Source organism: Arvicanthis niloticus, chromosome 17, assembly GCF_011762505.2.
Source record: "Arvicanthis niloticus isolate mArvNil1 chromosome 17, mArvNil1.pat.X, whole genome shotgun sequence".
Classification (NCBI taxonomy): domain Eukaryota; kingdom Metazoa; phylum Chordata; class Mammalia; order Rodentia; family Muridae; genus Arvicanthis; species Arvicanthis niloticus.
Window position 1 is genome coordinate 24,111,342 of NC_047674.1, and position 12,145 is coordinate 24,123,486.

Below are 12,145 nucleotides of genomic sequence, written 5' to 3' on the forward strand. Positions count from 1 at the left end.
GCCCATTCATGTGCAAGCAGGTATTAGATATGCTACAGAAAACAACATAAATAAATGTAGGCTCTTCATTGTCTCTGTCTCCCAATATTGCCACAGTTTACTTGGGATTTATGAAATGTAATCTGTTAGGTCAGATTCTTCCTCCCAGCCCCATGCCCCCAAAATTTGACTCAAACTCAAAATATATACAAATACCTTGGCCATGTAGCTAGGCTCTACTCTGACTAGACCATAACTTAAAATAACCCAATTAGTTTAACCTACATTCTGCCACACAGCTGGTTACCTGTGCTCAGGTACCATGTGTCTGTCTTATCACATCTATCCAGGCCAACCTCTGCTGCTTGGCTGTATCCCAGATTCCAGTTTGCCTCCCAGATGCCTCACCTTCTATTCTATCTTTTCTTATAGGTTGTAAGTTTTTTTAATTGGCAAGTGATGCATCCATACAATACACAAAATATTCTCTCTACAATCTGTAAATACTCTCACTTTAAGAGGAGCCAGAAAAGTGACTGACTGTATGAACCCAAGAATCAGAAGACAAGGAAGCTGAGGACACTATGAGATGTGATTGGATGTTTCAATAATCAACTTGAAGTGACTTATTTTGAGTATCAACAAGAATTAACATTTACAGTGGATCAAGCCCCTAGAAGATATGTTGAAAAACATGAGTTTGTAATGATAGGAAAAACAAAACAACATTCTAATGAATATTATTCTCAGAATTGTATCATGAAGTCTTTTTGGAAATGAGAACTCTTCTGCACCTGTAACACAGACATACACACACACACACACACACACACACACACACACACACACACACTGAAGCTCAAAGTAGTCGGCTATGGAGGTTTTCTTTTTATTTATATTCCTATCAGTGAATGGAGGAAAGTCAGTTATACTAGCATGTACCATGTTGGCTCCTTTAAGAAAAAAGATACTTGGGCAAGGATCATGATACAAAAGCAAAGTTACCCTAATACTTGTACAACATAATTACAGAATGGTCGTACCTGAAGAGCTAATTGAACTGCTCGGCCTCTAGATCTGGGGGGTTGACAGCCTTCCACGTGGTAATTTTTCTCTTCTTCACGCCATACTCTGTTGATAACAACCCTTTTCTGACTCTACCCATTTCTCAGAGGAAAAGGAATGCAGTTATCAAATTCCAGTGGTATTAGGGCCAAAGCTAAAAATAAAGCAACTTGAGAATTTGTGTTATTGTTCTAAAAAAAAAAAAAAAAAACAAAAACAAGAGGGTTATCAACTTGCAATGACTGGAGCTTATGGCTATCTTGAATCAAATAAAATTAAAAATATAACACTACAATTAGGACAGTGTAAATACTTGATAATTAGCATATTGAAGAGTTACTGATTTTTGCTAGGTGATAATGATATGATGGATTTATATCCTAATTAGGATATATATGAGAATGATCCTGAGTGCTGTTATATGTCAATAGTTTACTTCAGAATAATATTTGACTTTCAAGAGATAAGCCATGAATTGACTATTATCATCATTAAATGTTGAATACCGTGAACTTACATTTTTCCATATATTTTCCGTATATTTGAAATCTTCCATGATGCACTATGTATCCATGTGTATGTGTTGTGTGTGCATGCGTACACACGTAGTTTCTTATTGTTAGCTCTTCCAGCATTTGTTAGCGAGTGGTGGAGGATAGACTACTCTCTTTTTCTTGAGTCCTCCAGAGCAGATAAGAAACCAAGTCTCAAAGCCTGTAGACCTCTGTCATGTTCTTTTCACACCAGTCCATTTTCACAAACTTGCTATATTAAGTAGAGCACGTGGACATGGTATTTATCATCTGCTTGTGCTATAAAGAAGATATAATTTATATAAAAAATAGCTTGTTAAGTAGAAAACAAACACCACTGCTTGCAGGGCTATCTCAACTTCTGTTATTTAGTAGGTCAGCAATCAGGCCATCTAGGGCTCTGTTTTCAAGTCCTTATGTGGCCCAGGCTAGGGAGTGGACAGCAGCTTCTCAGGCAGAAGGCAGAGAGGGCTGCAGAAATCAAGGCACGTGACCAGGCCCTAGAGGGGCGGCACAGAAGCAGGACATTTGAGGTGAGACTGGGGACCCAGCAGAACTAGCCCTGTCTTTTTTTTTTTTTTTTTTTTTTTTTTTCACATGTCCTGTGAGTAACTCTAAATCCAGACTTGGATGTGCTGTCTCCAGAAGTTTAGTTTCCTAAAATATTACACTACACTCCAAACCAAACCCTGAGCAGTGGGATTAAGGCCCTCACTTCTGTCTCTGATTTAGTCCATACCCGTGGGGCTGCTGGTTCTGTTTTCTGTGAGCTTCCTATCTAGTGGGAAAGGGGTGGGATAATTTGAAAAGAAGCCAAATGAGAGATGCAGAGAGGAATGATGTATTCAGAGAAGGGGGTAAATAACCCATCAGAGGCATCAGGAAAGACTTAAAACACTGTCTGGAAGAGTTGGGAAAGCTCTGCTGGTCTCTAAGTGAACAAGAGAAAAGTGAGGGGAAGGTCGGGGCCATCAAGAGCCCCCAAAGAGGAGAACGGGGAAACTAATGGTCTCCATAGCCCACCAATGGAGGATCCCATCCTGCCCCCAGGTCCAAAGAGCAACATGAACAATCAGATCGAAATGGGTAGCAAGCTGCTGAAAGCTTGACAGTGAAATTAGCAGAAATTTCAGCTCCGCCTGTGTAGAAATGACAGCTGAAGCCATGGGGTCTGTGGCATGCTTTTCCCTCACGCCTGCCATCAGCAAGTGACACATTTTCAAGTATGCATTTTGTGTCTGGCATTTGCAAAACTAGCAGCCCGTTATTTACTACACTAAGCCATGCCGAACACTTGGAGCGGTACCCAATTGCTTCAGGAACAAACGTTCCCCTCACTGGAAAGGGAAAAAGTCTTGGAGCAGGAGAAAGCCAGCGTTTGGAAGGCTGTGCCTGTGGCAGCAGCTTTATTGGTAGGCGTCTGATCTCCCTCAGCGATGGCCTAAAGCACACGTTGTTGTAAAAACATTATTCAAGAAATCGAGACAGTCAAGGACAGATTTATGAGCCTGTGTATTTCGCATTTCCCAGAACATTTGGGCCAAACACTTATCCTTTCTCTCATACCAAAGTTTGAAGAGTAATTCCTTTTAAAAATGAAAGTAAGCAGAGAGTTGCTGTGTCCTTCCCATGGCTGGACTCTCCCTGGTCTTGAGATGAAGCATTTTAACACTTGCAAGCAACACTCATTTCATGAAAATGGTATCTTTTGGGGTCTGAGTACCTTTCATTGCTAGCACTTACTCAAGCCTGGAGTGATTTGTAGATCCATCCCTATTCTTCAGGCTCATGAGCTTATACTTAGATATGTGTACAAGCCAGGTGAGTTTATATTTGAGAGCATTTGGCCAAGCAGAAGTTAGGCCTAGAACATCTAGCAAAAATAGCCCTGATTCCAAGTTTCACACCGCCTGGAAACTGCCCAGTGTACTTTTACGAAGCCGAACGTGGACATCTCTCAAAAACTTCCCCCAGCAAAGAAACCAAGAAAAACACTCCCAGTATAATAAAACTGTTCTTTATTTTAAAAAAACAAAACAAAAAAAAAACAAAAACAAACAAAAAAAAAAAACGGAGCAAAATTCTGGTAACTAAAGTAACTTTGTCTGGGAGACTCTTTCCATGCTGGTGCTAAGATATTAGGGTTCTTAAGATTTTTACTTTCATTTGTCCTCAGCCCCCCTCCCAGGCCTCCCAGAGCTTTCAGCTACCAGTGGCAAAAACAGCATGTCTTCTTGTGCCGTCTGAGTGTACAAATCCAACCATTTATTCACATATTTCCTGACCCAACAGAGTTTCTTAGGAGTCAGTAGTGGAAATTGATGAGGTTGGTGGATACAAGGATTCTACACCTTTGTATCTGCAATTAGTTTGCGGTATGTCAAGTTTCAAAGAGAAAATGCATTCCGGGGGGGGGGGGGCAGGGGGGGGAGAAAGTGAAGACGGAAAATCAGAGCTAAAACTCATAGGAGGGGTGAGCAAAGCTCCCATGGTCAGTGCTTGGAAGCCCTCCAAGGTCCAACTGGCTCCAGGAAACTTGGCAATTGTCATGGTATTAGAACCAGTCCAAGGTGCCAGAGTCAAAATACAGCCACCACTGACCACAGCGGAGGACTACATTGGAGCGTATGTAGGTCAGTTACACATTGTGAATTTAGACAGGCTGAGTTTATACAATTATTTCACACCTAAGCTTTGGAGATTCCCCAAATGTTCATAACTTATAGAAGGGACCTATTTCACAACCTATAAGAAAGTTACAACAGGTGCCTGAAGGGTATGTCCTTAGTGGCTCATTACATGTGGATAGCCAGGTGGGGGATTCTGTTTGTGCCAACGTTCCTTGCCCCACCTAGATGATGGCATTTCCTTGGACAAATTTTGGAGTTCACTGGGACGCTCATGACTCAGTTACAAGCATTTCCTCAACCACAGTCAATGAACTCTGGTTTGATGCAATGAAAAAATAGTAAAATTTAAAGTTGCTCCCCTGATCCCCGGGGCTTAATTCTGTAAGTGGTTTTTGAGCATCAGCCATGCATAGTGTGGGAAGTTCCCAAAACATGGAGAGGAAGGCAGGAAGACACAGTTTATCCAGCCCCACCCACACTCTTTCTTTTCCCATGTGGCCACTGATTTCTTCTCACTCCTTCTCATCTGTCTCTTCAAAGACTTCCCTCTGTAACCTTCCACAGGTGACAAGGGGATCAAATTAGCTCCCTGGAGAGATGTGTGCCTTAGTAAAACCTCAGGCCTCTAAAGTAGGGATCAAATTAGTAACATCACAAATTCCGCCTTTGTTTTTGCTAAGTGTCGAGCTCTAACCTCGTGGAAGTATTTGCTTTCCCATAAATACACATAAACTCCTGCCTCCTGTCGTAGGCAGAGAAAGCCCTGTCAGTGGCAATCAAGGACTGAAGTGTATTTAAAACCAAATGGCTGTAATTGAAATTCTCGGTGTAAGCAATGCCATCCGCACCGTTTATGGATTTACCAATTGTTCTGCCTTGTTGTTGCTTTAAAGCTACCGCTGAAAGCTGTTTCAGTTAACAGGCCTATAATTTAAAAAGTTGTATGTGGTACAGTGAAAAGAGTCATGTCTGTGTGGTTCTAAGAAGATCCCCTCTGTTTAAAACCCTCCTAGTTGTCTCTTGTGATCCTTGCTGTGGATCTACCCTGGCGTCTGTCACACAGCCCGACTGTTCTTCCAATCCCTCTGTGCTGCTGTCCTTTCACTTGACTCTTCCTTCCCGCATCCATGCATGGCTGGTTCTTTTCTCAGTCTTCAGTTGTCCTCATCTGTGTTCCTACCGCTGACATAGCATTCCCTAATGATGAGACCCTCCCCCGGCCCTTCATTTTACCCACATTGCTTTACTTTATGATCCTGGCTTTTAGTCTTCTCTGAAGTTACCTAATAGCTTCCTGGTTTATTTTCTCCATGCCCCTCTAGAAGGACAGGCTGAGAAGGCCAGGGTCACACCCATCAGATTGACAGTTGTCTGCCTACTGCTTAGAAAAAGAGCTTGGCATAGAGAAGAACCGTGGGAGTAATGCCTTAAATGATTGACAGTTTCAAGAACTAAATAATGGTTACAGCCTAATGTCTGGTGCATACTAAGGATCTAACAGATGGAAGTTTACTTCTTTCCAGCCCTGTCTGTCTAAACCCTGTGCATTAGAAGCTAACTTAGCACCACACTCAGTTATCACGGGCATAGGAAGTCAGATCTAGTTGAGTACAGAGTACTCATCCTTTGTGTTTGCAAAAGAGTGATATATTTCTGATTTTTGTTTGTTTGTTTTTTAGGCTGTCCTTGCTAGAAGGAACCATGAATTGGCATTTTCCCTTCTTCATCTTGACCACAGTGACTTTTCCCTCCGTGTACTCCCAGTTCAACTCTCTGTCGCTGGAGGAACTAGGCTCCGACACAGGGATCCAGGTTTTCAATCAGCTCATCAAGTCACGGCCTCATGAGAACATCGTCATCTCCCCACATGGGATCGCATCCATCTTGGGCATGCTGCAGCTGGGGGCTGACGGCAGGACTAAGAAGCAGCTCTCCACGGTGATGCGATACAATGTAAACGGTGCGTGTGTGTTCTCCTTCATCAATGAGGGCTTGCCCAACGTCCGGCATGTGAAAGGGTCATGGCTTGGTATCTGCCTAAGCAGAGAAGCAGGGTAGCTAAGAGAAGTCATACAGTGCCATCTGGAACATGGGGCCAGAGTCTTCTAAAGGGAAGATGACATGCCTGACATGAGGAGCTATGCTTTTGGTTCTGTAGTTGTTGGGCTTCGTGGTCTCTATCTACCAACACTAATGTTTTCTCTCTTAAGGAAAATCCTTTGTGTTTTAAGTGTCCTTATGAAACAAGTCCACACTAGAGACTGGCTATGTGGAACCCTTATGATGGTGGCGCTGCCCTGGATTGATGGGGATGGGGTGAAGTGAGTCTACAGGACTGATATAAGTGCAGAAAACTGCACCCCCCCACACACACACACACGTGCACCAAGTGTAAATGAAAACTGAGTCAAATCAGAATTAACTCTATAGACTATACCCATGACAATTTCCAGATACAGTTACCACGCTTCTCTGAAAAACTAGGTGAAGAACACAAGGAATGTTCCTTTTCTTTTTTTTTTTTTTTTAAATTTTTAAAAGCTCATTAATTTTTGTGGGGTTGGTGTGGGTAAGTTCATGTGTGTGTATATGTGTGAGGAAGTGCATGGAGACTAGAAGTGCATGTTGGCTGTCTTCTTCCAACACGCTCCTTATTTTTTGAGACATGGTCTCTCACTGAACCTGACATTTACCAATTCAGCAAGACAAATGGGCCAGTGAGCCCTGGCTATCCACCCACTTATGTTTTCCCAGTGCTTGGATCATAGAATAGACATATATCCCCACACAGGCAGGTTTTATATAGACACTAGGGATCTGAACTCTGGATCTCATGCTTCTGTGGCAAGCATTTTACTGACTGAGGTTACCAGTCCACCCCTACCTTTCCTCCCTCCAGAACTGCCAACAGTCATATGGAGAACATGATGTCAGGGCTTGTATATACTTATGCATGCCGGAGGCTATTTTTGAAGCTCAGACTCTGAGGATTTGTTGTAGTGATGTTCACCGAGGAAGAAGTTGAGACCATTTGGGGTGTGTATGTGGTTGTGGAAGATGAACTCTGATCCTTTCCCTTGAAAAGTGTTATTAGTTACTCTTATTCATTGCTGGGACAAAAGCAACTGAACAAAGGCAAGATTTAGCTCAGTTCCCAGTTTGGAGGGAAAGGGTGAGAGCAGAAACTGGAGGCAGCTGGTCATGTATCCCCAGTCAGGAAGTAAAGAAGAAATTCCCAGTGCCCAGTTTCTCCTGTTTCATTATGTCTGGGATGCCAGCTCAGGAGAAGGTACCTTTTAGGTACAGGGATCTCCCGGGTGTCGGCTGAGTCCTACCATCTCAGTTAACCCAGTCTGGAAACTCCTCTACAAGCTTGCCCAGAGGATTGACTCTTATGTGATTCTAGATCCTGCCAAGTTGGCACTTGGGTATTGCAAGGAGGAACTGTACATGTAGAGAAAGTAGAGCCAAAAAGTGCCAGGGCTGGCACTTGGCTTTGGAGGTGTCTTTTGAACCCCCCCTCCCCCCAAAAGCTTGCTGTTCTCTGTAAAATGGTTTCCCCATAGCATGCTGTGTAGGTGAGTGAAGCTTCTGAAGCCCTGTCCATGATGTAAAGCCCTCCTTGTGGACCAGGGCATGTCCTGGCCCTGGCATCTGTGGAAGTTGAGGAAGATGTACATTCAGAATGACAAGAAAGCCCTTAAGCCCCATCAAGGTGACTGTGGCAGGAATTTTAAGGACACTCTAATTTTGAAGAGCCCCCAGGTGATTAGTGGAGTCCTGTAATCTGGCTCCCTGTGGAAACCCATCTCATCCTTATGACATATTTTTTTTTCTCTTTTTCATGCCCCCAAACTAAATGGAGCATGAATGAATGGCTCATGTAAAATAAAGCTTATGCTGCCATAAAATTAATTTCTTTGCTTTCCAAGCTCAATATCAAGTAAAAAACCACAGTGTTCTGGTTGGCAGCACATGACAATTTGTAATAGTCTTCCTAATGCTTATTTTATTCATTTTCTTTTCTCCAAATAGAAAAAAAAAATCACATTGTTAAATCCTTGGCAAGAAAAGGAAATGCTGCTTAAGAACGTTAGGCAACAGAGCCTGGATGAGGAAGCCTCCTGCCACTCATTTCCTCCATGTCCAGCATTCGTTTCTTCATGCCAGTCCCAGAGTAGACCCGCATTGGTGCTGACCACAAGAACATAACATACCTGCTTGGTTTAGGAACAATTGTCTTAAAAGAAATTTCGTAGTTTATTTTCACACTATCCCTCTGGAGATAGAGGCCCCTTACAAAGCAAATTCAGTCTCCTGTAACCCCTCTCGTTGTTTCTTACATGCTATGGTACAAACAATAAGTTCCTTGGTGTGTGTGTGTGTGTGTGTGTGTGTGTGTGTGTGTGTGTGTGTTATGTCTACTGGTGTGTATGAGTGTAAGAGCACACATGTGCATCTGTGTGAAGATTGGAAGTGGATATGGAGTGTCTTCCTTTACTGATCTGAACCTTAAGTATTTTAGGAAGAGTCTCTGTCTTCGTTAGGGCTTTAGTGCTGTGAAGAGACACCTTGATCAAGGTAAGGCAACTCTTATAAAGGACAACATTTAATTGGGGCTGACTTACAGGTTCAGAGGTTCAGTCCATTATCATCAATGCGGGAACATGGCAGCATCCAAGCAGGCATGGTACAGGAGGAGCTGAGAGGTCTACATTTTTATCTGAAGGCTGCTAGCAGAACACTGCCTTCCAAGCAGCTAGGATGAGGGTCTTAAAGCCCACACCCACAGTGATATACCTACTCCAACAAGGCCACACCTTCTAATAGTGCCACTCCCTGGGCTGAGCATATACACACCATCACAGACTCTCACTTGAGCCTGAAGTTCACCAAATTGGCTTGTCTCGCTAGCCAGTTCTACTTGATGAATCTTCTGTCTCCATGTCTTTCTGAAGGCTGGAATTTTAGGTAGGCTGCCATGCCTGCCCAGCATTTAATGTGGGTGCTGGGCATCTGAACACCAGTCCTTATAGATTGTAGAACAAGCACATGACTTGCCGAACCATCTCCGTAGAGCCTTGTTATTTGAACAGGGTCTCGCTATGTAGCCTTGGGTGACCTCAACCTTAACTCATGACAATCCCCTTGTCTCAGCCTCCCAACTCATAGGATTACAAGTGTGAGCCACTCTGCCCAACAAGAGGATGTTTTTTAAAATATGTAAATTCTCATTTAAAAAATGCTGCCATGTTTTCTGATTTCTCCCTCAGGAGTTGGTAAAGTGCTGAAGAAGATCAACAAGGCGATTGTCTCCAAAAAGAATAAAGACATTGTGACCGTGGCCAACGCTGTGTTTGTCAGGAATGGCTTTAAAATGGAAGTGCCTTTTGCAGCAAGGAACAAAGAGGTATTTCAGTGTGAAGTGCAGAATGTGAACTTCCAGGACCCAGCCTCTGCCTGTGACTCCATCAATTTTTGGGTCAAAAACGAGACCAGGGGTAAGTGGTTCTCCTATTCTGTGCGGGCTCACCCTTGGTGAATGAGAGAATGGGACACAGAGATTCTGGCTCTAGTCTTCAAGACCAGCGGTTGCTCTACCAAGAACTACCTGGATTGAGGCATTCTCATTGGGCCAGGTTCAGTCAGTCTACTTTCCCATGGATGCCACTGCTCACTGTCTAGGTTTTCCTCCTACAGGGTGGGCCCTCCACCTCTCTCCTCAGACTGCCGTGCCCTCAACCACAGGCTCATGTCTGTTTTGCTGGTTTCCTTGCTTGGGTTGCCTGGTTTTGCACCTAGTGTTTCCTTGGCCTGGAACAGCCCTCTCATGCTTTGGCTTTGTTTCTCTCATGACCCCAGTCTCATCTACCATTGCCCAGCAGTGGGTGCCCTGCACTGGCTCTGTTTGGTCTGTGATTCCACTATTTTGAACCCCTCCATTATGGTGTTCCCAGCATCACATGATGGCTGCTTGTTAGAGATTTCTCTTCTCACTAAATGGAGGAGTTTTTCCAGTATTTGGTGTTTCCAACCTTCTGACTTGTAAGCTCAAAGATATTCAGGAGGAGATTGGGGACTACCACAACAAAGCAAGTCTGTAGTGCTTTTACTTCTGTGATAAAATGTCCTGGCAGAGAGCAGCTTTGGGAGGAAAGGGTTTAGTTTAGCTCACAATTCCAGATCATAGGCCATCATTGCAGGGAAGTCTGGCCAACGTTTAAACTAACTACTCATCAAGTCCCCACTCAGGAGCAGAGAGAAGTAAATGCAGGTGTGCGTAGTACTCAGCTTTCTCTGCTCCCACACAGTCTGGGGCCATAAAACCAGGAAATGGTGCTGTTCACTTTCATGTTGAGTCTTCTTCCTGCTTCAATTAAATCTGTCAAGACAGTCCTTTATTGATTCAGTCTTCCCAGGTGATTCTGGGTTCTGCTCAGGTGACATTGAAACTAACCCTTAGAGTCACTAAGACTGGAAATGTGCTCTTGGGGTTAGAGTCATATGAGAGGCAGAGACTTGGTAAGGTTAAAACCCTGCCTTTCGGGAACAAGCATCTCAGGGCCTTGTTCCCGTGCACCTGAACTAGGGTTACCCAGAGGTGTGTTTTAGAATACAGTTCCTGGGGCTGGAGAGATGGCTCAGCGGTTAGGAGCACTGGCTGCTCTTCCAGAGGTCAAGAGTTCAATTCCCAGGAACCACGTGGTAGCTCTTGTGATGAGATCTGATGCCCTCTGTGATGAGATCTGATGCCCTCTTGTGGCATTCAGGTATACATGCAGATAGAGCACTCATGTACATAAAATAAATAAATAAATAAAAAACATTTTAAAAAATGAATGGAAGAATTTCCGAGAAATGCGCAGGGTACCTCCATTCAGGCTCCATCACCCATCGTCACACATGGACACGTGTGAAAATGTGATCACCTCAGAGGAGCTAACAAAAGGGGGGAAGAAAGATGTACAGGGAGCGGAGGAGAACCAGTGACCTTCTCAACTGCTCTGCAGTCTGGAGTCCACTCCCAAAACCATGCTGCTATCAGAAGAGCAATAGCATATCAATCCAGGGCTGGATCCTGTGTTTCTGGTGGTAGGGGTTGGCAAGTAGATAGATACACACAAAAATGACTCCTGGTCCTGATGCTGGCTATATGACATCATGTCATTGTACCCTATGCCTTCTTTAATCATAAAAAGATAACAGTATATCATGCAGTGTACCATCTTGTGGAGCCCCTGGCCCCCTGTGCTGGGAACCCCAAGCAGGGTTTTTAGCTCTATCAGACTCAGCTCCCTCTGTTAATTTGTTCCTTTGTTATTGACAGTGCTCCTGATGGAGCATAGGGCTTTGCACAAGGTAAAGAAGCCCTCAACCAATTAGCTACATCCTTAGCCTTCAACCCCCTCCACCTACCTTGAGACAAAACTCATAGATAATATCTACTATCTATAGATATTCTCACAGATAACATATACACTCCCATTGCACACATAAACAGTTTGCTTTTTAAAAAAATTAAACAATGTCATGGCAGCAACAGGAATTTATAGTTGTGGTGAAATAGCTCTAACTTTGGGTCCAAGTACATGCAAATACATGATACATGCTTTCCTTTCGGTATTATTATTATTATTATTATTTTTTGCCAAATTCTCAGGATGAGTGTGAACTGGCAGTAGTTGAGTAAGTCAGGTGTGTTGTGCCATGGCACCGGGAACTGCAAGCTGCCACCGTTGCTGATGTCACAGTTATAATAACCCCAAACGGGCTGTTTCCGAGACTTTTGTGCTACGATAACAAACAGACCTCTCTTTCACCTCTTGTCATTAGCAATTATCATGACATAATTGGAAATCAGTGAGCCACATGGGGCTTAGCGAAGAGGGTGACTCCCGGATCTTACTGCCACCTGTCATCATCGCCTGATGCAACTTG

The 12,145-nt window shown here is 43.6% G+C and overlaps 1 protein-coding gene across 1 annotated transcript in view; it reads left to right on the forward strand.

The window, feature by feature from the left end:
* Serpine2 (serpin family E member 2) overlaps nt 1–12,145 on the forward strand; it is a 62,562-nt gene that overhangs the window by 29,599 nt on the left and 20,818 nt on the right. The window contains exons 2-3 of the mRNA XM_034521758.2: nt 5,887–6,167; nt 9,481–9,708. Coding sequence (XP_034377649.1) covers nt 5,909–6,167; nt 9,481–9,708 — 487 coding nt within the window. The 5' untranslated portion in view covers nt 5,887–5,908. The remainder of the gene's footprint in view (nt 1–5,886; nt 6,168–9,480; nt 9,709–12,145) is intronic.